Source organism: Salvelinus fontinalis, chromosome 29 (genome assembly GCF_029448725.1).
Source record: "Salvelinus fontinalis isolate EN_2023a chromosome 29, ASM2944872v1, whole genome shotgun sequence".
Classification (NCBI taxonomy): Eukaryota; Metazoa; Chordata; class Actinopteri; order Salmoniformes; family Salmonidae; genus Salvelinus; species Salvelinus fontinalis.
The window spans coordinates 34,121,382-34,145,957 of NC_074693.1; the positions used below are offsets into that span (position 1 = coordinate 34,121,382).

At 42.6% G+C, this 24,576-nt stretch overlaps 3 protein-coding genes across 7 annotated transcripts in view; 2 read left to right on the forward strand and 1 right to left on the reverse strand.

Annotated features, from left to right (window-relative positions):
* Nucleotides 1-14,248, forward strand: part of LOC129827874 (large neutral amino acids transporter small subunit 3-like) — a 33,168-nt gene extending 18,920 nt beyond the window's left edge. The window contains exons 6-15 of the mRNA XM_055889127.1: nucleotides 6,681-6,773; nucleotides 6,952-7,085; nucleotides 7,303-7,418; nucleotides 7,519-7,665; nucleotides 7,789-7,824; nucleotides 7,896-8,013; nucleotides 11,718-11,847; nucleotides 11,940-12,013; nucleotides 12,101-12,224; nucleotides 12,299-14,248. Of these exons, the coding sequence (XP_055745102.1) occupies nucleotides 6,681-6,773; nucleotides 6,952-7,085; nucleotides 7,303-7,418; nucleotides 7,519-7,665; nucleotides 7,789-7,824; nucleotides 7,896-8,013; nucleotides 11,718-11,847; nucleotides 11,940-12,013; nucleotides 12,101-12,224; nucleotides 12,299-12,484 (1,158 nt within the window). The 3' untranslated portion in view covers nucleotides 12,485-14,248. The remainder of the gene's footprint in view (nucleotides 1-6,680; nucleotides 6,774-6,951; nucleotides 7,086-7,302; nucleotides 7,419-7,518; nucleotides 7,666-7,788; nucleotides 7,825-7,895; nucleotides 8,014-11,717; nucleotides 11,848-11,939; nucleotides 12,014-12,100; nucleotides 12,225-12,298) is intronic.
* LOC129827876 (mediator of RNA polymerase II transcription subunit 19-A-like) lies at nucleotides 8,248-21,174 on the reverse strand. Of its 4 annotated transcripts, XM_055889132.1 has the most exons (9): nucleotides 20,911-21,174; nucleotides 20,164-20,802; nucleotides 18,808-18,982; nucleotides 18,328-18,450; nucleotides 18,042-18,175; nucleotides 17,771-17,867; nucleotides 17,541-17,635; nucleotides 11,131-11,168; nucleotides 8,248-9,206 (listed from the first exon to the last, which is right to left on the reverse strand). In XM_055889132.1, exons 3-9 carry the CDS (start codon nucleotides 18,905-18,907, stop codon nucleotides 9,158-9,160), a joined length of 636 nt encoding a protein of 211 aa, XP_055745107.1. In that variant the 5' UTR covers nucleotides 18,908-18,982; nucleotides 20,164-20,802; nucleotides 20,911-21,174; the 3' UTR covers nucleotides 8,248-9,157. The 4 variants fall into 4 exon arrangements, with proteins under 4 accessions (XP_055745107.1, XP_055745108.1, XP_055745105.1 ...); XM_055889133.1 differs by lacking the exons at nucleotides 20,164-20,802; nucleotides 20,911-21,174 and adding an exon at nucleotides 19,980-20,125; XM_055889130.1 differs by lacking the exons at nucleotides 20,164-20,802; nucleotides 20,911-21,174 and having other exon boundaries at nucleotides 18,808-19,908.
* A 74-nt stretch (nucleotides 21,175-21,248) lies between these two features.
* On the forward strand, nucleotides 21,249-24,543 carry LOC129827875 (thioredoxin-related transmembrane protein 2-B-like). Of its 2 annotated transcripts, XM_055889128.1 has the most exons (8): nucleotides 21,249-21,568; nucleotides 21,675-21,735; nucleotides 22,222-22,335; nucleotides 22,608-22,684; nucleotides 22,875-22,981; nucleotides 23,133-23,198; nucleotides 23,373-23,502; nucleotides 23,611-24,543. In XM_055889128.1, exons 1-8 carry the CDS (start codon nucleotides 21,380-21,382, stop codon nucleotides 23,764-23,766), a joined length of 900 nt encoding a protein of 299 aa, XP_055745103.1. In that variant the 5' UTR covers nucleotides 21,249-21,379; the 3' UTR covers nucleotides 23,767-24,543. The 2 variants fall into 2 exon arrangements, with proteins under 2 accessions (XP_055745103.1, XP_055745104.1); XM_055889129.1 differs by lacking the exon at nucleotides 21,249-21,568 and having other exon boundaries at nucleotides 21,703-21,788.
* Nucleotides 24,544-24,576: the final 33 nt, after the last annotated feature.

Here is a 24,576-nt window from a genome sequence, read left to right on the forward strand (position 1 = left end):
GTGGTGGTCAGCATCATAGAACTGAGAAGACAGAGAGTGTTGTGTCTGGAAGCTATTTGTTTGTGTGTGTGATGTGGCGTATGCACGTCATATGATATGGGGCACCTTGTCTGTGTTTGTCTTGGGCAACCTGTGGGCTATTATTACCCTCCTGAAGGGCTGTGTTACCGTATGTTAGTCAGGTGTTGTTTAGTCCGTATCTTAGTCAGGTGTTTAGCCTTTTTCCGTATGGAAATTGTCCCACTTGTGCCCCCCACCAATCGTAAGCCCTGACTTGTCACACATCCTCCTCTGCTCCACCCATCCACCTCTACCCAAAACACACAAGGGCGCTCTCCCTCCCTCCCTTTTGTCTCAGAGCCTGTTTTCATTGTCACACATATACACCAATCTTGCTAGACATTGACATTCACTCTTCTCCATTTGTCCCTTTCTGACCCTTCTCTATGATGTCTCTGTTTTTCCAAGCGGTTCTATATGTGACAGAGATTAATATCTGAGACATAGAAAGAGAATCTAATAGCAACAACTAAGATGGTTTGCTAATATGACTAGGATTGTGTCTTTAGGTTCTGGACAACGAAAGAAAGATATGAAAACCAATAGAGCAATAGAAAATGATGGTTAATGGCATGAGGAAGTCTTTATAAAATAATATTTTCCTCCATGTTTCTATGGTTGGATTTTGGCAAGGCTACTTTAAAGCAAGGTAAGACATGCCTCGTTATTTAAAGTAAAGTGAAACGTTCAAGTTTCAAATAATTACACTGCCTCAAGCTCCCATTACTAAGTGGTGGGTGGTGCGCTGATAGCCTGCCTACTGTTGACTATAGCCTGCCTACTGTTGACTATAGCCTATGCACTGGAATGGTAGTCACGCTTTAGTTACGAGTTGAGATTGAGAAATACAAACAGTAGCTATTTTTAGTCGTGGCCATCAAAACAGTTTTTAACTTGCGATTTCCAATTTAAGAATTTATTTGTTGTGCAATAACTGGGCTAACAAAAGCACTTTTCACTCCAGTACCAGCTTCTTTCCCCCCCCAACTGGGCTCTGTATGCTGTGCGCATGTGATAAGATGCTTGACAACCAACGAAAATACACATGCGGCAATTTTAATTCCACTAAATGAATGCAAATTAGACCACTGAATCATGACATGTCAAATTCATTTTCGGTGGCTAACCGATTAACGGTTAACCGTTAACATGCCTAGTTAAAGGGGTTATATTGAGTTAAGGTTGTGTTTAGGATTGGCTGGTGGACAATTGGCATTTCATGCTATGTATAAGAGTAGGGCCAGGACTTTACCAGGAAAACACTAGACTATAACTAGGGCCTAGAGTTGTTTCTGGTCAGGAACACCTCCTGGCCAATTTTAAGCGGTCTGAGGCTTTCCTGAGACTGAACCCGCAGGTGATTGCTACTCAGCTGTTCCGTTTTAAGATCTCCTATGGCAACCGCCACATTCCTCCCAAGCCCCCCCCCCCCCCCCCCCCCCGCTGTGTCTTGAGAGAGTCAAACAGACAGACAGGTGGCAGACCGACAGATGTGGACCTGACAAAGAGAGAGGGCAGATGAGAGAGGGGTTTGAAAACAGGATCTCACTTACAGCCTCTTAACTTGGGCCCAGAGTATTTCCTGGTTAGATTATATGGTCAGGAAACCCTCCTGGGCCTACAGAAGGGGGTGTAAGACAGAGACAAAGAGAGTACTATCAGCCGTGGTTTAGTGCTTCCTGCTAGGGGTGTGAATTTTTAAATGAAATTGGAATACTTCATGTTAAGAAAAATCCCAAACTGAAAAGCAATTAAAATCACAGTGCAGTTATCACAAAACATATTATTTTGCTTGTTATATGCTATAAAGGCCTGGCGGAAAGAGGCGAACTTTAGGCTACTTTGGTAAATTTCCGAGGCATGCGAAACAGATTACCAAGACACATGCTCACCACGTTTTTTTTGCCTCCTCTCCCTCGCGCTGGCTCACTTGGGGCTTATTCATTACGTAGATTCTGTTGCAAAACATTTCTCAAACGGAACCAAACCTGAATTTGTCCAGTAGAAACTCTCAAATCTTGGCACTCAGAAATGGGAGTTGACGTGCAAGGAGTCGAGGAATCAATTTAGAGTTGACTCTGCACCAGAACATCATCGTTCGTCGTTGACAGTTGGAAAGGCAAGCAACAGCAGCAAAGTCCTGTATGGCAATACTTTGAGAAGTTAAATGAGAAAGAAATGCAAACTTTGCAAGGTGAAATTGAGGTACATGTATGGCCCTATAAAATCCATAAATTTGCCCGCAAAATCACACGTTTTAATAGAAAAACAACAACATTGGATGTTCTAAGTCCACAACAATGCTTAAACCACATCAGGAGACCACTTTTGAGGTCAGAAATCAAGAGGAAAAAATGAATTGTGCACGTGCACCAGCCAGAGACCTTTTGTTTGGTTGGTTAGCCGTGTTTCTGTTTCATGCAATTGCAGAGTTTGCAAAACAAATGGCAACTGGATTGGTGCAAATAATAATGTCATTCAGCCAGGTAGGCAGGCTACTTTGTAGTTCACCTTTAATTGAGAAGGTTTTGGGGAAACCTTTTCCATCTACCAGCAGGCGTTTATCATTAGCATTATTGCTAACGGCTACACTGAGTGTAGACTAAACTTACACACGCACAGCACACAACACACACAATGGCCGAGATGCTTGTAAATTCGGATAGCCACCCATGCTTTGAGTCAGGTTGGTGCTAGCAAGATATAAAAAACAGGCTAGGTGGTGCCTAGGTATCAACAGCCAATCCAGTAGGAGCTGGAAACTTTAGTGAGCTTTGATTGGTAAATAGCAATGAGTTGTCAGAGTATTTGCATAAAGTTCAGCTTTCCCCAACTTTCACGTCCCTCTCCCATTCTCCACATCGCCCAACGGTCCCCGCCCACTTAGCTTCCTTCATTTGAAAATGAATGGGCTTCGGTTGTTTTATCGTCCACAACGTGCTATGGATCTCTTGTGAAAGAATGGGGCGTTCCTGTGCCATTTCAAAAAGTTGCCGGAAAATACGAATCACTGATGCATTTTGTGCATGTCTTATGATTTAACTTGGGCAAATTAATACATTTTCTAATAAGTTCAATACATTTTTTTATATTGTTGAATTCCGTTTTAATGTCAGGGATTCCGTGATTCTGGCTAGAATAACTGATAGGACCCTAGTAAATGGTAGTACAGGTGCAATGCTTAACCATCTGAAAGGGATGCACAGTGAGACCCAAACCTTTGCTGGCAGCAGCACAGCTGCATTGTGAATTCACATGGAATGTTATGGATTTTTCTTAATGTTTGAATGGAAAAACGATGCAAAAATGGCTGTTTAAACGTTAAGAAAGAGTGAAGAGGCCAACCGCTGTATATTCTCTTTCTTTGGGGACCCTAACATCAACTCAACTACACGTTTCGCTCACACTGTCGTTCTTCCCTGTCTCTTTCTCTCTGTTTCTCTGACACATTTACACCCATATTCTCTTTTCACATATGTGCTTTATTTATTTATATATATATATCCTGGAATGCATTTTCAAATCCATGTCAAATTTCCAGTAATTCACAAGTACCTGACAGACTGTATGGTCTGTCAGTAAACCAGCTACACTATACAATGCATTCGGAAAGTATTCAGACCCCTTCCCATTTCCACATTTTATTACGTTACAGCCTTATTCTAAAATGAATTTCTTAATTTGTAGTTAAAAGTTGTAGAAACTTCAAGGATGATCAATGGAAACAGGATGGACCTGAGCTCAATTTCCAGTCTCATAGCAAAGGGATACTTATACTGAATACTTATGTACATGTGATGTGCACACAAAAAAAATGCCTTTTTGCTTTGTCATTACGGGATATTGTGTGTAGATTAATGAGGGGGGGAAACCAAATTATTTTAGATTAAGGCTGTAACGTAACAATATGGAAAAGGTCAATGTCTGAATATCTCCCGAATGCACTGCATATACAAAAGTATGTTGACACAGCTTCAAATTAGTGGATTTGGTTATTTCATCCACACCCGTTGCTGACAGGTGTGTAAAATTGCGCACACAGCCATGCAATCTCCTAGACAAACATTGGCAGTGGAATGGTCTTACTGAAGAGCTCAGTGACTTTCAACGTGGCACCGTCATAGGATGCCACCTTTCCAACAAGTCAGTTCATCAAATTTCTGCCCTGTTAGAGCTGCCCCGGTCAACTGTAAGTGCTGTTATTGTGAAGTGGAAACATCTAGCAACAGCAGCAGCTCAGCCGGGAAGTGGTAGGCCACAGAATCTCACAGAACGAGAACTCTGTTTACAGAAGCGCATACCGCGTAAAAATCGTCTGTCCGAGATTGCAATACGGACACAAACTGCCTTTGGAAGTAACGTCAGCACAACAACTGTTTGTCGGGAGCTTCATGAAATGGGTTTCCATTGCCGAACAACCGCACACAAGCCTACGCGTCGGCTGGAGTGGTGTAAAGCTCGCTGGCCATTGGAATCTGGAGCAGTGGAAACTTCTCTGGAGTGATGAATCACGCTTCACCATCTTGCAGTCCGACGGACGAATCTGGGTTTGGCAGATGCCAGGAGATCCCTACCTGCCCTAATGCATAGTGCCAACTGTATAGTTTAGTGGAGGAGGAATAATGGTCTGTGGCTTTTTCATGGTTCGGGCTAGGCCCCTTCATTCCAGTGAAGGGAAGTATTAACTCTACAGCATACAATGACATTCTAGACGATTCTGTGCTTCCAACATTGTGGCAACAGTTTGGGGAAGGCCCGTTCCTGTTGACAATGATTTTGGAATGAGATGTTCGTCGAGCAGGTGTCAACATACTTTGGTCGCGTGGTGTAGGTCATTCCTGTCTGCTAAACACACGTGTTTCCACTGACCCTGGCTGTCTAAACAGGGATGTCGTGCTTGTAGGAAATGTGTGCGTTATGGGCTCCTGCCAGAGAACCAGTGGGAATATCTCCTCCTGCACACGCACACACACACACACACACACACACACACACCACACAAACAGACAGGTGCCGAGACACTCTGTCTCACTGTGCTGTACAATTAGGTAACAGTCAAACCGGCAAACGTTAAGACTGGCATTTTAACATGGCTAGAATAACTTTACTTTGATGTTTGTAAGAGATACTAGCTTTCCTCTGTGTGTTTTTAGCACATGGCCCCTGGCATTCACAAAATCTGCCAAAGATCATCCTGGTATATCTGTACCGTTACACGTTGTCTGCAACGCCAGGATGGGAAATATTTGCCTTCTAGGAATCCATCAATGAGGACGGGTGTTTCAGGTGTCTTTTACTAGTCCAGTGTCATGTCGGAACACGGCCAGGAACAGCTTGTTGTTGTGCCAGACCTGACTCCTCTGACCTGACCCTAGGAAAACCTCTAGACTCCAGCAACACACCAACCTAGTGACAAAAAGATCACAACTTCCCCTCGCTCACGCCGTCACGTTTCACTTTCAGTCGGCACGAGTACTACTGCTCTTGGGAAGAAAATATTGTGTAAAAATATTTCCCTAAACTCAGATTCAGTTATGCAAATAACTTCAATGGGCATCTTGACTTGTTGAAAGTAACGTTAAGTTTGTGCTGCAAGATAGCTCTGTAGTCTGCTCTTACAAGTAATAATGACTATCATAGTGATCAATTTGGGATGAGATCCTGAACATGAAGAAATGATCAAAACTTTTTTTAATCAAGGGACGTTGACACTGCACGTCAGAGTGTCGCTGTTATTCGTTTACGCATCGTTGATGTATGGTTGCTAATAGAGAAAGTCTGTGCTGAGAATGGCCTAGCTCATGAACAGTACTCTTATTGAATGTCATTGGGTCTAAAACAATTGAATTATGCTTCCATCCTTCTGCGTCTATGACATGTCTATTATTAACTTTATTAAATGATTGGAAAAGGAAGTATCAACTAAAACAACTTCCTAAGTGATACTGGGTCTCCCGGGTGGCGCAGTGGTCTAGAGCACTGCATCGTAGTGCTAGCTCCGCCACCAGAGTCTCTGGGTTCACGCCCAGGCTCTGCCGCAGCCGGCCGCGACCGGGAGGTCCGTGGGGCGACGCACAATTGGCTTAGCGTCGTCCGGGTTAGGGAGGGTTTGGCCGGTAGGGATATGTGGATATTGTAAAGTGTAAAGTGTATATTGTAAAGTGGTTGTTCCACTGGATATCATAAGGTGAATGCACCAATTTGTAAGTCGCTCTGGATAAGAGCGTCTGCTAAATGACTTAAATGTAAATGTAATACTGTTTTACTCAATACCTTTGTGCCCTCTGCTGGTGAAATTACATTACTGCACTCCTAAAACAAGACTTTACTAGTACTGAGTGTCTGTGCTCTCACTGTATCAGTGTGTGTTGATTTTGGTCAAATTGTCAATGTTTAAGACTGTTCGTAAATATATATCTTTCTCCCTCCAGCTACCCAACATGTTTGGCAGTCTGAGCTCCACCATCATGTCTCTGATGATTGGCTCCTACTACTGCACTCCTAAAACAAGACTTTACTAGTACTGAGTGTCTGTGCTCTCACTGTATCAGTGTGTGTTGATTTTGGTCAAATTGTCAATGTTTAAGACTGTTCGTAAATATATATCTTTCTCCCTCCAGCTACCCAACATGTTTGGCAGTCTGAGCTCCACCATCATGTCTCTGATGATTGGCTCCTACGCCTCCTCCGCTGTCACCTTCCCTGGAGTCAAGGTAACCATGATGGATGCACATTTGCACGTTTGTCAGATATGAATGCATATTTGTTACCGTTGCCCCGTAACACTCATACATATAGAATGCACGTTCAATGACCTTTCCACCGTTAGCCTCAAATATTTGTACTATTCTATACAAATAACACCCCATTTTCCCTTCGTCCCTCTCTAAGCTGATCTATGATGCGGGTGTGTCGTTCCGGGTGATCATGTGGGTGTGGTCGGGTCTAGCAGGCTTAGTCTTCCTCAATTGTTTCCTCAACTGGCCAGTGGAGGCCTTCCCCACGCCCGACGAGGTCGACTACAGGTCAGTACAACAGTAAAACAACGTCAGATCACAAAAGAATGGCTATAACAATATTATCATAATACTTCTACAATGCTTGAACAAGACAGTAAACTTGATCAGGTTACTGTAGTAGTAAGAGTGACAGTTAAGTAGAAATACAACAGTTACCATACTGACATGCAACATAAGAGGTAATAAACAACTTTCTCCTTTGTTTTTTCCCCCTCTTTAACAGTAAGAAGTTAGCGCTGACTTATCTGTCTGGGGACCATAAGGGTGTGGGAGAGAGGTTGAGTCAGAAGAATGGAGGCCTGAACGACTCCACTGAGAAACTCCCAGCTGACACACAGAGTGAGTCCAGAACACACACCTGAAAACACAACAGCAGCTCTTGCTCACAAACACATCCCATAGACCCATATTAACTGTCTGCCTACTCTCTCTCTCTCAGATGCCATCCCATTCCGTAGGTCGGTGTTCTCGCCCATCTTCCTGTGGAGTCTGGTTACCATGGGGATGACCCAGCTCAGGATCATTTTCTTTATGGGCGCCATGAACAAGATGCTGGAGTTCCTCGTCACCCACGGCAACCCTCACGGTGAGTAACTGACAAACCAGACCAGCTGGCAGTCAACTGACAAACCAACACACTGTCATGACTGGGCCCTATTCCCTCCATGTAAATGTGTTCTAATCAAGTTGTCCTCCTTTCTTCCCTCAGCTTCTGGGGAGTTGATCGTCGAGGCAAAGAAGAAAGGTGAGAAATGTCTCCTGGTGAAAGTGACATGTCCTTGTCATGTGTGTCTAAATGTGTGTTCTCTCCTCCAGTGAGTTTCTACTCGTCCATCTTTGGCACCCTGCAGCTGCTCTGCCTGGTCACCTGTCCTCTGATTGGCTACATCATGGACTGGAGGATGAAGGAGTGTGTGGCAGAGACAGAGAAGAGGTGTGTGAGAGCGAAAGCAAGAGCAGCGTGAGAATGACACCATGACATTCCGGGGGGGGTGTCTATTGGGCATGTATACGTGAAGTTTTTATGGGCCTACTAGTAAAACGACACAAATTAATTACAACCAGTCATCATGTTTTCATCTGATTGTCAAACAAATCACTTCAAAAAGTGAGTTACCTGTGCATGTTCGTCCACTTCAAAATAATTCCCGCATCCAAACAGTGCATGTACACTAGGACCGTTTAATGAACTGAAATATACATCTGTTACAAAACACCCAAAAGTGTGCTTAATGACTAGGCCTACATTAATTGATGCATTTTGCTGACAAATGTACCTTTTTTGTAGACTGAAAAGTTGGTACACCTGAAATGGGTCTGAAACGGGCCAATTTACTAGACAAAGCAACAATGTGTATGAACTTTAACACTCATGAACATATGCAGACTCCAGATACAGCTGCTTAAGATAAAACAGCTACCACAACCATTTAGAAACTGAGCCAATTAATTGATAAGGCCATTGTAAACAGTAACATATATTGGAGATTTTTATTTTAGTGCTTGCTCCTGTCGTGTCTGGACTATCATTAAATGTGAAGACTTATTTTATCAAATCAATTCTCTAGGTTTAATTATTACATGATTAAACTAAACATGTAAACATTAACTAGGAAGTCAGGGCACCACAGAAAATGTTGAGATTTAGAGTTATAGTTTTCTGAATTAGTCTTCTATTAATGAAACCATGAGGAAATCTGTACGAACCCTAGCCTAAATTATAAATCAGCGATATACAAATTGGGTTATTTATTTACTAACTAAATAATCACACACAATTAAATAAAACAAACAAACAGTAGATATTTGGGTTACTACATGATACAAGAAAAAGTCCCTAGCGGACGAAGCCAATATGACGGCTTGATAGACAACGGAAAGGAGTGGGGACAGAGAGAGCGGGAAAGACTAAATGGATTCACTACACACAGTTGATAATTATATTAATTGAAATGCTAATCGAGAATAATTGCAATGTATATATTTACACCCGTATGTTGTTGTCTTCTCTGTTGGAATCGCTGGTCCGTCTGTTGGAGAGTCAGTTCATCAGGGTCTCTGGTTAACTTCCCCAGAAGTCACAATGTCCTCCGTGGTTGTAGTTTTCTCCGCGGCTCTGGATAGTTGCTGTTGTAATTAGAGGTCGACCGATTAATTAGGGCCGATTTTCAAGTTTTCATAACAATCGGAAATCGGTAATTTTGGATGCCGATTTTGACGATATATATATATTTTACACCTTTATTTAACTAGGCAAATCAGTTAAGAACACATTCTTATTTTCCATGACGGCCTAGGAACGGTTGGTTAACTGCCTTGTTCAGGGGCAGAATGACAGATTTTTACCTTGTCAGCTCAGGGATTCAATCTTGCAACCTTACGGTTAACTAGTCCAATGCTCTAACCACCTGCCTCACGAGGAACCCGCCTGTTACGCGAATGCAGAAGCCAAGGTAAGTTGCTAGCTAGCATTAAACTTATCTTATAAAAAACAATCAATCAATCATAATCACTAGTTATAACTACACATGGTTGATGATATTACTAGTTTATCTAGCGTGTCCTGCGTTGCATATAATCGATGCGGTGCGCATTCGCGAAAAAGGACTGTCGTTGCTCCGTGTACCTAACCATAAACATCAATGCCTTTCTTAAAATCAATACACAGAAGTATATATTTTTTAAACCTGCATATTTAGCTAAAAGAAATCCAGGTTAGCAGGCAATATTAACCAGGTGAAATTGTGTCACTTCTCTTGCATTCATTGCACGCAGAGTCAGGGTATATGCAACAGTTTGGGCCGCCTGGCTCATTGCAAACTAATTTGTCAGAATTTTACGTAATTATGACATAACATTGGAGGTTGTGCAATGTAGCAGGAATATTTAGACTTATGGATGCCACCCGTTAGATAAATTTCACTGAAAGAATAAATGTTTTGTTTTCGAGATGATAGTTTCCGGATTCGACCATATAAATGAAGGCTCGTATTTCTGTGCGTTATAATTAAGTCTATGATTTGATAGAGCAGTCTGACTGAGCGATGGTATGCACCAGCAGGCTCGTAAGCATTCATTCAAACAGCACTTTCGTGCGTTTTGCCAGCAGCTATGCTATTTATGAATTCAAGCCTATCAACTCCCGAGATTAGGCTGGTGTAACCGATGTGAAATGGCTAGCTAGTTAGCAGGGTGCGCGCTAATAGCGCTTCAAACGTCACCCGTTTTATACTCTGTGGAAAAAGGGGCAATTCCATGACGCTGACGTAATGTCTATGCTCACGTGGGCGTGACCACTGATTTGGTTAACTTTATGAAAACCCATATTTTCTCATTTAGAAGGTTAACATCACATTACATCTTTTCACAAATAGTTTAATGTTTAATCACATACATTTCACAATATTTAGATGTTAACCTGACAGCTGGGAAATGTACACTTTAAGAGATACTGTTATGTGTGTTTCCTGTCCTTCATGAGATCACCAAATGAAACACACTTGTCATGACTGTCCCTTAAGTGTCCACGGACCACTCCCACATTCTCAACAATAGAAATATTGTTCAATTATTCAAACTTTTGATGTCCAATGGTGTCTCTGTGTTCTCACAGTTTACATTCCAGCCTTGAACACTACAGAGCATTGGGGCAGCTATTTGATTAGCGCCATAAAACAGCAGACTTCCCGCTCTCCCCCTCTACGAGAGAGAGAGAGCGCGCTGTAGAGCGGACCCACTGTAAACTGATCCTTCAGATCGTCACAGGAGAGTCATGACACTCCTTTCAAAACAACGCACAAGAAAATAGTGATTCAGGATCACGGCTCGCTACCACAACTCAGCACAGAGAGCAGTGTGATGTTAAAATACAAAACGTACAAAGTAGTAACAACGACTTAATAGGGAGTCAGTGACACAACAATCAATGGCAATAGCATGAGAAATACACAAAATGATAAACATCAAGTGCATTCCTCTGAACAGATAGCCTACACATTCAATATAATACAAATATTGCTAGAAAATAATGAAGCTAATTAAAATGGTCTACCTCTTCTGGCCAGGGAGAACACCAGTACCCGCACGCACCTGAAAAACAAAGCAATGTGCGCTCTTAACAGCTGACTGACAAAAGAAAACAATGACAAATCAACAGATAAATCTAATGCATTGGAATGAAAATCTGTGCGTAAAGGAGCTCAGCTGAGGCCAAAATTCAGCACTACTGAGTGGACAGCGCTGCGGTCTAGCCAGCTATAGAATTGTACCATCCGAACAGCACTCCGCCTGGCCTGGATGACAAGTGCAGCCCTTTAGAAATAAATGGTTTCCACCATGACAGAGCGGGGGTGTTAGTTTCAATTGGAAGCTTTTATTTGAATATTTAAACACCTGTAAAACATATTTACCACTGCATTTTAAACAAATAGGAGACTGGTCAAATTATCATTATTTAGAGACACCCCCCCAAGTTTGACCTTTTGTTGCGTTCAGGGGAGCTGAGCACCCCTAGATCCCCTGTAATTTGCACCCTGAGGGGGGCATAATGGGAGCTCTGTGGAAAAATAGAATGAGGAAAGAGGCTAAATGGATATGAGGTGAGGGTGATGTATTTTGTCCCTGTCCAATCCCACACAGACCAACAGACGGGCCGACGAGAGACAAAAAGATCCAGAAAATCACCAATGCCATGAGAGCCTTCATCTTCACTAATCTGCTACTGCTGGTGTTCGGAGTGTGTTGTCTGATAGACAATCTGCCGCTCCAGGTACACACACACACTAATGATTGCTCGTTCATTCTGACATACTATATCAGACAAACGCACAGAAATACCCAAATGTCAACATTCTTCTGTAGATCCTGACCTTCATCCTCCACACCATGGTCAGAGGGTTCATCCACTCTTGCTGTGGAGGCCTGTATGCTGCCGTGTAAGTTCTCATCTTCATCATGCAACTATGGTCACCAACATCTTTTAAATACAGAATTTGACTTGAGGAATAATTTCTCTCCCTCAGGTACCCCTCTAACCACTTTGGTACTCTGACTGGGCTGCAGTCGATGATCAGTGCTGTGGTGGCCCTGCTGCAGCAGCCCCTCTTCATCATCATGGTGGGATCCCTGCACGGAGACCCCTATTGGGTGAGTCAGTTATCCATACAAGGCTTTTTAACCCCTCACTGGTCGTCTAACTTCCCATATCCGTCACCCATCAGATCAACCTGGGCATGATCCTCTTCTCATTGGGTGGCTTCCTGTTGCCTGGATACCTATTCTACCATCGCAGACACCTGATCCAGGAGAAGGAGGCTCGAGAAAAGAATGGCATTGGCCAGGAGAGAGAGGGTCTCAACCACTCAGATCACAATGGCCTCAAACACCATAGCAACGGTCTAGCATAGGAAGTGGTTCCTGCGCAATGCTAAGGATTGTGGGAACTGTAGGATTTTTTTTGTCAGTGTCCATGGTTATCCACAAAATCAGCAACGTTTTCTTTTTCATTTAGGATTATTGCTGTTTTTGTTGACTAAACCATATTTTTTATCATAATCCACACATTTGTCTCGATAAGGAGAAGTTGTGTCGTCAATATTTTATGCTGTTTAGTTTCTGGGTTCAGTTCAGAATATCCAAATGACTTGTTAAAAAGCCACAACACTTTTCACTGGTCACAAGCACACTCACACCTTCATATGTCCGTGTTGCTTGGCCAAAACTTCTAAGGTACTTGAAAGACCCTTCTGTGGCGTGTTAATCCTTTAGTATTACTCAATCCATGCAGACGAACACACACAACACCAAAGAATGATATTCAGATATGAATTGTGCAACTTCTCCTGGGGAAAAAAGCCATTCATGATAGTGTCTGTTGTAAATCAAATACACTGGTTGTCATATACAAAAAAAGGAATCAAAATGTCATTAAGTATGAATTAACACAGTAAGGTAGTGATACGTTTTACTAGGAAGCTTGGGAAAACCAAAGCCATGCACACTTCACCCAGCCATGAGTAATGCTACAATTTGCTATACCAAATATGCCAATGCTTTTTCTAATCACATTAACACAGACTGACTGTAGAGACACTGACTACCTCTTCTATCCCCCAACTGTCTCTCTTCAATCAAAACCCGTCTGTGTGTGGTGTGTAGAATTGAAATACGTAGATATTCTATGCGAAGATTCAAGAAGTGGAGTTAATCGGTCATTTTCCACTGAACATACAATTCCGATGTTTTTTAATAGGAAAACATGAACTTGTGACACTTGACCCCCAAAAGCATAGACTTTTTAAAGTAGACACGTAGAATGGTAGTGTCCACTGTGTCATATTTTCACAGCTTTGTGCACAGGAATGAACTTGTGTGTGTGTAAATAAATATGTATTCAAGTGTCTTTTTGTACCTTTTAGCTGCATATGTGTTAAAAAAGGGAAGTTGTGTGTTATTGTTAGCAGATGTATTCATTGTAGTGCCATGAATATAACTACATCTGAAGATTGTGTTTTTGCTGTGTACTCTACCCGGTTACAGAGCTCATGTATAGTGTAGGGCCAGGAATTTTTCCTGTCCACATATCCTGACCAGGGAAAACTCTGCGCCCTATGTATACACAAAGCTCTGGCCTACAGAGACCGTTTTTGTAAATATAACTCTTTTTTTTTTTTTTTATCTCTTATGCAAATGCTTCTGGTGTAATGCTCCACTGTGCATATGTAACACAACACTATTGGCTGAGAAGACACCAATGTTCTCAATATAGTCTGATGCGTTTATTATACAACTGTTAATGTGAATCATTAGTTTATAGTGGGGAAGGGGGGATTGGAAGTGTTATTTTTGTATTAACTCAGTGCCTTGCCTGACCTCAGTGCATAGAATTGAATGTAAATCGACAGGAAAAGACTACCAAACTTCACCTAGGAAACCAAATCCATGTTGGGAGCCGTTCTAGTCATATTTCTATGGGCTGCTAACAGCACCTTCAGGGGCATGTAGCTATGCCAAAATGATGAAATGTATTGTATCTAATCCCCTCCCCATCATGCTCCTGTTTATAGCTTTTGTGTGTCAGAAGTGATATGCATCATTTTTTTGTGCCATGTCTCATTTGGGGACTAAAACCAGCTTTAAGTCTAATTAAATAAACATATGTAAGAAACTGTCATGTGACTGTTTTAATATCCCTGACAATCTTCCAAGTTAGTACTATATTCTTCATTCATTATATTTATATTAGAAATGAAAATGTTGAATGGATGTTTTCAGGTTGTAAACACGCCGGTGCATATTCCTGACTTCGCTAGTTCCCCTTTACCTGGAGAAGAGTCCTGTGCCCAAGACTGAAACAGCATATCACTAAAGGCAACCCTTGAGGCGTCAGGGAGAAAACCATGCCACAGACAAAGAGGATCAACGCAGCATGGACAAAAACAAAGTTTATTGGAATATAATGTGGTCAGAAAATATCACAACCAAATGAAAAAGGGGAACATAATATACACTCATTCAGAATATCAGTGGCCTTCCGTCTCTCATCCTCTAACAATATTACACTGCTGACATCCAATCTACCACACACACACACTTTGACAACACACATAAGACTGTCTTTCCCCTCCCTGTCACACAAGCATAATCTCTCGTTATCTAAATACATACTCTCCTAAACATTTCCTGATTCTTCTAAACACACTCGTACCACCTTCTCACACACACACACACACTTGTTGTCTCTGTCTGGTCTATCGGAGGCTGTTGGGCTGAGAGCCAGCCAGGCCAGGGTGGTCCGGACTGTGGCGGTTCTGTAAGGACAGACAGAAACACTATAGAAAAAGTGCCTCCATAACCATTGGCTTCATCTCCAATAACCTCCCTCTGAACTCGTATACCCGTTTATGTTCCCCCTGTATGCGCTCATTTGATGCAATATGGAGATTTCAGTCCATTATGTTTTTGTTGGGACAGTAAGTGTTGACCACACAAATGTTGATGTATAGCCAGCAATATGTTAAGTTGGCTAACTCAAAAAGGTAGACAGCTAGCGTTTAGTCTCTCAAATTTGGGGAAATTATTTTGCTAACACACCACATGTTTTCTGATTTAGAGCCACAGCTTGCAGTCATGTGATTCGCTAAGATCAAATAATGATAAATATGCTATTATTTAGTCGACTGCTTGCGCGATAGGCTGTTGGTCAACCGAAATTTATTTAGTCGAGCAGTAGCAAAAAAATCGAATTAAAATACAAATCATGGTGTACAAGACACCTGTCTGATTGGCTCCTGTCAGTGGACTAATCCATTGTGGAGGCCGTGGGGATGGCACAGTCAATCAGTCCAAGACGTGCTACTGAAATTGTATATGGTTATATTAAGTAGCAACAATGGTGCAACAGTAATAAAAATATTATAACAGATGTGCTTTCTCCCACGTTGGATAGCGGTTGCTGTCCGCGGTTCTGAAACATCAGTGCGCTGTTGAATTGGTGCCTTTTCCTAGAACATGTTGCTACGTGTATAATAACAAAGTTAATCAGCATATTGGTGTTGAGAACAATGCGGCGGAGGCAATAATGGAATGAGGACACAAGAAAACAGCCCTTGCCTTACTGTCTTAGAAAAGTGAAGAGAGGAAACCAACTTAATTAGGTCTATAATCAATAGCCTAACTGTTAAATGTGCCTGCCTCTAAATCATTCACATAGTGTCTGTTTTTAATCATTGCTATGCTGTAATAAGCTTTTTTTCATTAGACCAGCATCTCTGGTATTAAATATAATGTATTTAGTGCTGCTTAAACTGTTCCAAATTGTCAATTTTTTAAATTATAATAATAATCACCCTCCTTTTTTCTTGATCTCCTTATGTTATTACTATTATTATGATCATAATAATAAGTAATGTCATTATCATTAGTAGGCTTATTATAAACTGGGAGCCCTGAATGCTGATTGGCTGACAGCCGTGTTATATCATACCGTATACCACGGGTATGATAAAAATATGTATTTTTACTGCTCTAATTACGTTGTTAACCAGTTCATAATAGCAATAAGGCACCTCGGGGGTTTGTGGTATATGGCCAATATACCACGGCTAAGGGTTGTATCCAGACACTCTGCTTTGTGCCTAAGAACAGCCCTTAGCCGTGGTATATTGGCCATATACCACACCTCCTCGTGCCTTATTGCTTAAGTATATCAGTCTTGTATAATCACCATCAAGCTGTAGGCCTAAGAGCACATCCTGTTTAGTCTTAATACCCTAATTTACTTAGTAGCCTATATAAGTATTGAAATATAGGCCTGTCTCAATAATTTATTCATTCATGTCATCACACAGCATACGAGTCATTCATGATGTGAAATGCAATCAAGCATTTTATTGTTTTTAAATAAAATAAAGCGACCATTGAATAATTAGTAACAATAAATAGGCATAAACCTTTCCGTTTTGGAAATTGCATTCACAAATGAATGCTACTGTTTTTAGTCTTTGATGTAATAAAGGCTTTCCAATTTTTTAAACGTTATTAGTTACAGACTCTTTGGTACGCTTATACATGTATTTAGTGTTGTTACCATTGTTCTAAATGGTCAGAAAAATGATATTGTAAAATAACAGCACCTGTTTGGCCCACACAGGCCTAATATGCAAGCAGCGCTTGCGCCATAGATTATTTTTCTTGATCTCTTGATCTCCAGTATTTTCCACAACTAGTCACATTTACTCCACACGTCCGTCTTCTCCTTTACCTTCTGCACAAACAGTAAACATTCCCCCGTTTCGAGTTTGTCACGTCCTCTCCAACCATTTTGCTGTCACGTGTTGCGGCGTTTAGAGTTTGTTATTACCAATTTATTGATGTGATTATGATGTGCAATAGGTCAGGACCTATTGGTCACGTGCATGCGAAGCATAGATATGTCACGTAAAGAGAGCAAGGGTTGAGAGAATGTTTATCCTAAACAACTGAGGGATTTCGGGGAACATAACTTTTCAGTCAGAAGTGACAAATTATGCTGCAGCTTCAGCAACACAGACAGCGCTATACACACAGTTGATGTTCTGTGGTGGTCACTGCAGCAGGGAGACACACAACGGGTGCTAGTCACTCACTGTCTCTAGTCATTTGTGTGTCTTAATTATTTCATCATACAGTTTGCTTAAAACATCAGACAAATTCAGTGCATATAGTTGATTTAATTAAAATACATAGGTTTTGTCAATATATGGAAAAATACATGTTTTAAAACCGGTCGAAAGAACAGACGACTCTTGGTCGACAAATGTTGTTTTTTGGGGGGGAAAGCCCTAGTTCACTCCCACATTTGACTCGTTGTTGTTCCAGGCGTATATGAGCAATTAGCCCGGGGACAAGGTTGTAGGCTTATAGGCCTCCTATATACCAACTTCGGTGCAAGAGATGGAGAAAGGGTCAGGGCAGCAGTCTTACCTTCTTCTTTTTCTTGTCTTTCTTTTTCTTCTTGCGGTCAGGGTCATCATCCCTTTTCTTCTTCTTCTTCTTGGGGTCAGAGTCTGAGGGCGTCTCTGTGAAGACAGAAGGGTTTAAAAGGCTGAAGGGATGGTTGTGTGTGTGTGTGTGTGTGTGTGTGTGTGTGTGTGTGTGTGTGTGTGTGTGTGTGTGTGTGTGTGTGTGTGTGTGTGTGTGTGTGCATGTGTTACCTTGCGGTATGGGATCCTGTGGTCGGTTGTGTTTGTGCTTATGCTTGCTCTTCTTCTTTGGAGGCTGGATGTGCATCAGTCGATACTGCTCCGGTAGCTGGAACACAAACACACAGAGTAGATAACGTCTTAACATCGTCGTTAACAGTACAGAAATGATACGGAGGCCTAGCGTTGGATGAATAAAGTACCCTAAAAATTGGAGTATTGTGGTCAAAGGAAGGTGTGTGTGTGTGTGTGTGTGTGTGTGTGTGTCTCTCTCTCTCTCTACCGGTCCGGTGTGCAGTCTGAAGCCGGTGAGGCTGGCTCCGGTCAGAGGGCTGAAGGAGTTGCCACACACTGGAGGCTTCTCTATCAGAGAGCGTAACGAACTGCCATCCTGGGTACCAGGCCAGTCTATCATACCTACAGACACAGGAAAGAGGGAAAACAGACAATTTATTACTCAGAGAAAGGGGAGAGATGGGGGAAGAGGCAAGTGAGGTGGGATACTCAGCGGGATGGGTCCACAGAAATCACTTAGACAGACATAGTAAAGGTGATGAATGGTAGTTCACCTGGTAACTCTGGCAGGAAGTTGCTGAGCTTCTCCTTGACTTTCTTGCCACAGAACTTGTTGTAAGCGTGTTCCAGGTTGTAATGGGTGATGAGGTTGGTATTGCCCGTAAGCTCATTGCCCACTGTGAGGCAAAATTTTAAAATACACTGTCAATGCAGTAACAAGATCCAGAGTTTGCCCACACGGATGTCAATGTCCAATACTACTAGGGTCCAGACCCCAGAGGGAGTAACTTGTGATGGCTAATGTAGGAAGTGCACTTCGAAATTGATATAGCAATATAACACACACAAAACAGATTAACGTTCTACTAGTCGCTGGGCTCTTGGCCAATAACCAGCTAGCTCAGAAAGGCTAACGTTAGTTAATGTTATAATTAGAAAATAACCTAAGGGGCTAGCTAAAAATTACTTAAAATCCTCCACTCGGGTACGAATAAACATATTACGTAGTGCCCACACTGAAATGTTAACTGTACCTGGTAGTTCTCGCAGTAAATAAAAAGGTTCGTTCATGGCTCCCGGCTTCCGTAGAGCAGGCCCCTCATCCCCGAGCTGAGGTGGCATCTGGGCCGCCATCGGGACTTGGTTAGGCGGCAGAGGGGGTGGTGGATTTCCCGGTCCAAATCCCAGAGACGATGATCGGGCAGGACCCTGAGCATCATTTTGCCCATACAGAGTTGAAAACATTTCCGTCATATCTATTGCGAGTGATACATTTAAATAACTAATAAATCGATGTATTCCTAAAGCGATACGGTTAGTTTTGTACACATGTGACTACAGACGATAATCTGACAACAACCGCTTAATTAGTCTCTACTCCTTTGTGGTATAGTTGCATACTGTCATTGCATATTTTCCATTGGAGAAGTACCGTAATACCAGGAATATATTGTCCGACCAAATTTGTACTGACGATGGCCGAACTCCCCACTACAAAAGTGTGCGTTTCTAACGTTCATCAAGTGATGAACTTTATTAAGCACCTTTATTAATTTTGTGGGGGAGTTTATTTAATGACAAAAACAGAGCACAAACCACATAATAAAACAGAACTGGTATACTAAGTACAAAAATGTAACATGTTAAGGTTCAAATTGTTCAAAGCCTAGTGGTTAGAGTAGAAGACACATTTCAGTTGAAGGCATTCAGTTGTACAACTAACTAGGTATCCCCCTTTCCAATCTGTTTTAGTACAGGGCTTTACTCAGGGTCATCAAAGGTCGCAGGTGGGCAGAGGGAGAAAGAGAGCGTCTGGAACTCACTAACAGATGCAGGAATTGACAAAAACAATCAGTGAAACTACAGTAGGCCTAGGCTAGTCTCTCTGGACGCAGACGAATGAAAATATTTGTGCTTTACAATCACCATTGTATAGCAGGGGCAGCCTAGACAGCCTAATCTTCATAACATATGTTCTTTCTTGACAGCTAAACCAAAGCAAAAGCGTACACCAACTAATTTATTCCATTCCATTTACAACTCATTGGATCTGGGCGGCGCACAATTGGCCCAGCGTCGTCCGGGTTAGGCCGTCATTGTAAATGATTTGCCTAGTTAAATAAAGGTTAAACAAAGTGTGGGCTCCAATGCATCATGGTTCTCTCTCACTCGTGTAATGGAGTGAAATCATACTGGATAAACTCACCCCACAGCTTGAAATGACACCAATGAACTGGATCCTTTTCAGGGGCCCAACTGTTTTGCATGCTGTCAATCGTGCGGTCAAATGTGTTGGCGAGGCGTAGGACCCAGGTTCAAGCCCAGTCAGAGGCAAGTTGAGGGAGGAAGTGAAGCTGCCAAGCTAGCACAGTGACGCCGGTTACACTCACCTTCCACAGCTGTTGCAATGCGCTGTTCGGTCTGGGTGATTCCTTCCCTGCCTGCTTGCACCCTCTGAGCCAGCACAGCGTTCTCCTGCTAAATATTCTTCAGCTCCCTCCGCAGGTACGCCTCCTGCTTCCAGTAGTAAGGCATCACAAAACTACACAGGTCCTGCTCAGGCACTCCACTGGGAAGCCTGAGGGGACACGAGGTGGAGTAGGTGCCCCTGGACACTGATCTAAGGTCCGATTTTTCAAGGTGAACACACATACAGGGCAATCCAAGATGGAGGAAGACACTAGGTACGGCAGCATACAGACACAAACAATGAGGCCAACGTCTTCTTTGGTGGCAGACAGTGACTAACCATGCTGTGTCTTGGCTGTTCTTAGCAGCTTCTTCTAGCTTGTTCAGCTGATCCAGTTTGCACTGTAGCTCCCCCTCATCGATCAGTTGTTGATGTCATCCTGTATAGGTGCCACACACGCACGTGTCAAAGGTCTAACAAAAGCCTACTTAAGCCAAAGGAATGGTGCCCAACCTGTAAAGTCCTCTGTAAATATTTTCTTAACTGCTTATGGGTGTTCTCTGCCACCTGCGGGTTCTTCTTATAGAACGGATTGAACGTGTGGCCAAATCTGTGAAAACTGACGACACATTCAGACAGATTTAACGTTAGCTAGTTTCCCAAGGATGCAAAAAAAATTCAGCTCAACGTGATGTATGGCCAAATGTATTATTCATACAATATGTACCTGGCATCGGATATAAACTTCTCTAGGGTCTTCTCCGTGACTTTGCTGAACAACAGTTGCCTGTTCCTCTGGGGTTCGGGTCCGTCTGACAGGTGAGAATAATTTCCACGACTGAGACGAAACACCTCCTGTTGCATTACTAGACTGATCCTGTACGTTATCTCGTGTACTTTTAGCAACTGTGTGTGTTGTTTCACCAATTTACTCGATTTTTTAAAACGTGTTTTGTGTTTTAGAGTACCCGCTAGAAACGACCGTCTACGGAACGACAACAGGTACAAAAAAGGTTTTTGCTTTTCTGTCAATGTCCGCATGCGCAGTCAAGTGTCATATGTCGCGCTCATTCACGTTGAGCAATCTTTGGTTGAACTCTTGCTGCTTCAGCTGTCACCACTGAGGTATAATAAGAACGGCTGTCACTGTGCTCAACCCCCTTTCTTTCTCTTCTCTTCTCTCATGCTGAGGGAACATGGGGTTGATCACCGGAGTTATTGCTTTCTTTTACCACTTACCTCAAATATACAAATGGCTTTTCAAGCCTTATTACATCTTGTCTATATTGATGTCCTCCGCATTCCTCATACTTCGCAAGTGTCCGGGACTTTGCGAAAACCTCAACACAGAACGGGAGGACGGGAACCCATGCGACTTTGACTGGGTCAGTATCGGGGTAGAGTTGCTCTTGCGCTAAATCTTGTGGGGTTTATTGTTACCGTAAATGGTGCAATACTTGTATGTAATATCATGGGGCCTATGTCTTACAGAGAGAAGTGGAGATTCTAATGTTTCTCAGTGCGATTGTCATGATGAAGAACAGAAGAGCCAGTAGGTGCCGAATGAAACACAAATACACACACAGGTTTGGCCATGTAGCAGGGGTGAGCCCACTGTTGTCACTGAACATCTCTCATAGGTTTACAGTATAAACAGTTAACATCAGAACAAACACATACACTGTTATTTCCATTTTCCCAACAAACCCGGTCCCTCATCTTGTAAACCATCTCCTGAGAATACACAACTCCCAAGGTTCATCTGCTTGTTCATTGGCTCTTGACAATGTGTTTGCTTTGTAAACATGAGAATACAGTTGTGTGAGGGGGGGGGGGCACTGCTTATTTTGTTAACTTCTCCTACCCCCCCCCCTTCCCCCCTTTTCTATCCTTGAGTCTTATTATTGCTCTCTGTACTATCTCCCTCCCCCTGTCACTCTATTCATCCCCCCAGTCTCTCTTACCCCTCTCTTTCTCTACTCGTCCCCCCCCTCTCTGTTTCTCTGTCATGAACCCTAACCTTTCCCCTGTTCTCCAGTCACATTAGAGCAGCATGCAGGGAACCTGTTTATGTTCAGTAAGGTGGCCAACGTCATCCTCTTCTTCAGGCTGGACATCAGACTGGGCATCTTCTACTTCTCTCTGTGTATTGGTGAGCTGCTTGTCATACTGCCCTTCATGTCACTGCTGTCAGTCAGTTAATATGCATTATAACTAGTGACCAGAGGAAGTTGGTGTGCTCCTTGTTAAGACAAGACAGTGCTCGCTTCAGGGATTGATTTGCACTTTGACTTTACTGGTCGAAACCAACCAGTCTGTCTGTGCTCTGTGAGTGAATTTGACAGCATGGGTTAGGAGTTAGGGTTAGTACCAAATATACATTCTGCAATGTCAAGAATGATTCTGTTTCCTTTCCTGTCCAAGCATTTGTCATGACCTGCAAACCGCCACTCTACATGGGCCCAGAGTACATCAAGTACTTCAGTGAAAAGACCATAGACGTAAGTGGGTTGATCCAAGACTTGAGATGTGACATGACAGCCATGAGTGTGAAGACAAGACGCCATACTGTAGGCTGTCAGCCTAGTGACAATACTATTAGTAGGGAGACACCTGGCTGGGAACCAGACTACTGATACAGTGATTGTGATCTACTTAGGTAATCTGATCTGGTCTAATCCCATTGGACAGGAGGAGCTGAATCATGATACTCGCGTGACGTGGATCGTTGAGTTCTATGCCAACTGGTCTCCCGAGTGCCAGTCCTTCGCCCCCGTCTTTGCCGACCTTTCCCTCAAGTTAGTTTTCTTCCCGTTTCCTCTTTCGCTACATCTCTCCTCTATCTGCGTGACTTCACCCCTCTACTCTTCCTCCAGTGAAACACATCTTTCTAATGTTGTTGTGTTAACTTAACATGGCTGTCTCTTGTTCTCTTCCTCTGTTATGCAGGTATAACTGTGCAGGACTGCGGTTTGGGAAGATAGACGCTGGCCGGTACGGAGAGGTGGCTCAGAGGTAAGACTTTCCCTCTGACGTTGGTAGTGTCTCTTACAAACTACATTTTCACCAGAATGCAAAAAAAAATAATTTACATTGACATGCAGTCTACAGTCTTAGTTTGTCTATAAGTCAGATGAGAAGGGAGCACCTATTTCTATAGTCTGACACTTTTTCTGCCCTTCTCTGCAGGTACAAGGTCAGCACCTCCCCTCTGGCCAAGCAGCTCCCCTCATTGGTGCTTTTCCAGTCAGGGCGGGAGGTCATGAGACGTCCAATGGTGGACAATAAGTGTCGAGCAGTGTCCTGGACTTTCAGCGAGGTGTGTGTTGTGTGGGGATCACTAATCTGTGCGTGCGCCATACTTTTTGAAGTGTGTGAATGGCTTTGGGTCCCCACTCACACACCCGTTTGTCTCATTCTTTTCTAGGAGAACATAATCCGCGAGTTCAACCTGAACGAGCTCTTCGAGGCGTCAAAGAAGATAAAGAAGGGTCGTGGCGAGGACAACCCCTTACCACCAGAGGGCAGCGAAGAGCCTCAACCTGAACCTGACACCCCAGCAGAGAGCAAGAAAGACCAGTAGCGACAAAGGGAGAACAGGGACTGGATTCCACTACCAGTCGTACACACAGTTCACTGCTAGTCATATAATCTGCCTGTGTCTGTTATATCACTGTTGTATTATCAGATTACCAGTATTCAAGTTAATTCTAGACTTGGGTCAGAATGATTCATCTAAAACGGAAACATCTAACCATCCTAATTATTGATGCCTTAAAAAGGTCCAATGCAGCAGTTCAATAGATTACGATTATTCTGCGCAACAATTAAGTACCTAAATTGTGATCAATTTAAAACAAAATGGTAAAAAATAAACAAATAGCAATTTCTCAAGCAAGAATTTTGCTAAGACTTTCTGGGAGTGGTTTGAGTGGGGAAGGGAAAACTAGTTATTTGTAGAGGTTTGGAACTAATTTACCACATGATGTCATCATGGAAGGCCAGAACTCCCTCCCATCAAAACAGGCTGAAATTACAGGAATTCTTTTCAAACAGCTCCTACACTAAAAGGGCATTAACATTATTTTCACAATATTATTCCAACCTCAGTTTGGAAAAAATATATAAAACAGAAAAATCAAGTTTGATTGCACTGGGCCTTTAAATGATTTCAGTGAAAATGCCTTACACTACCATATCACTCATTCATCCATATTAGTTATTCAGTTCACCTGTTTTTTCATGTCCTGCTGCTTTTTGGGTCATATTTTTCAACACCAAAGAATGAATTCAAACTGACAGTTTGTAGGCTATAATCTGTTCTGCCAAAAGTTAAATAAAACTTTTCAATGTTCCAAGACCCCCATACGCTCTTGGCTGATCTTTGATTGAA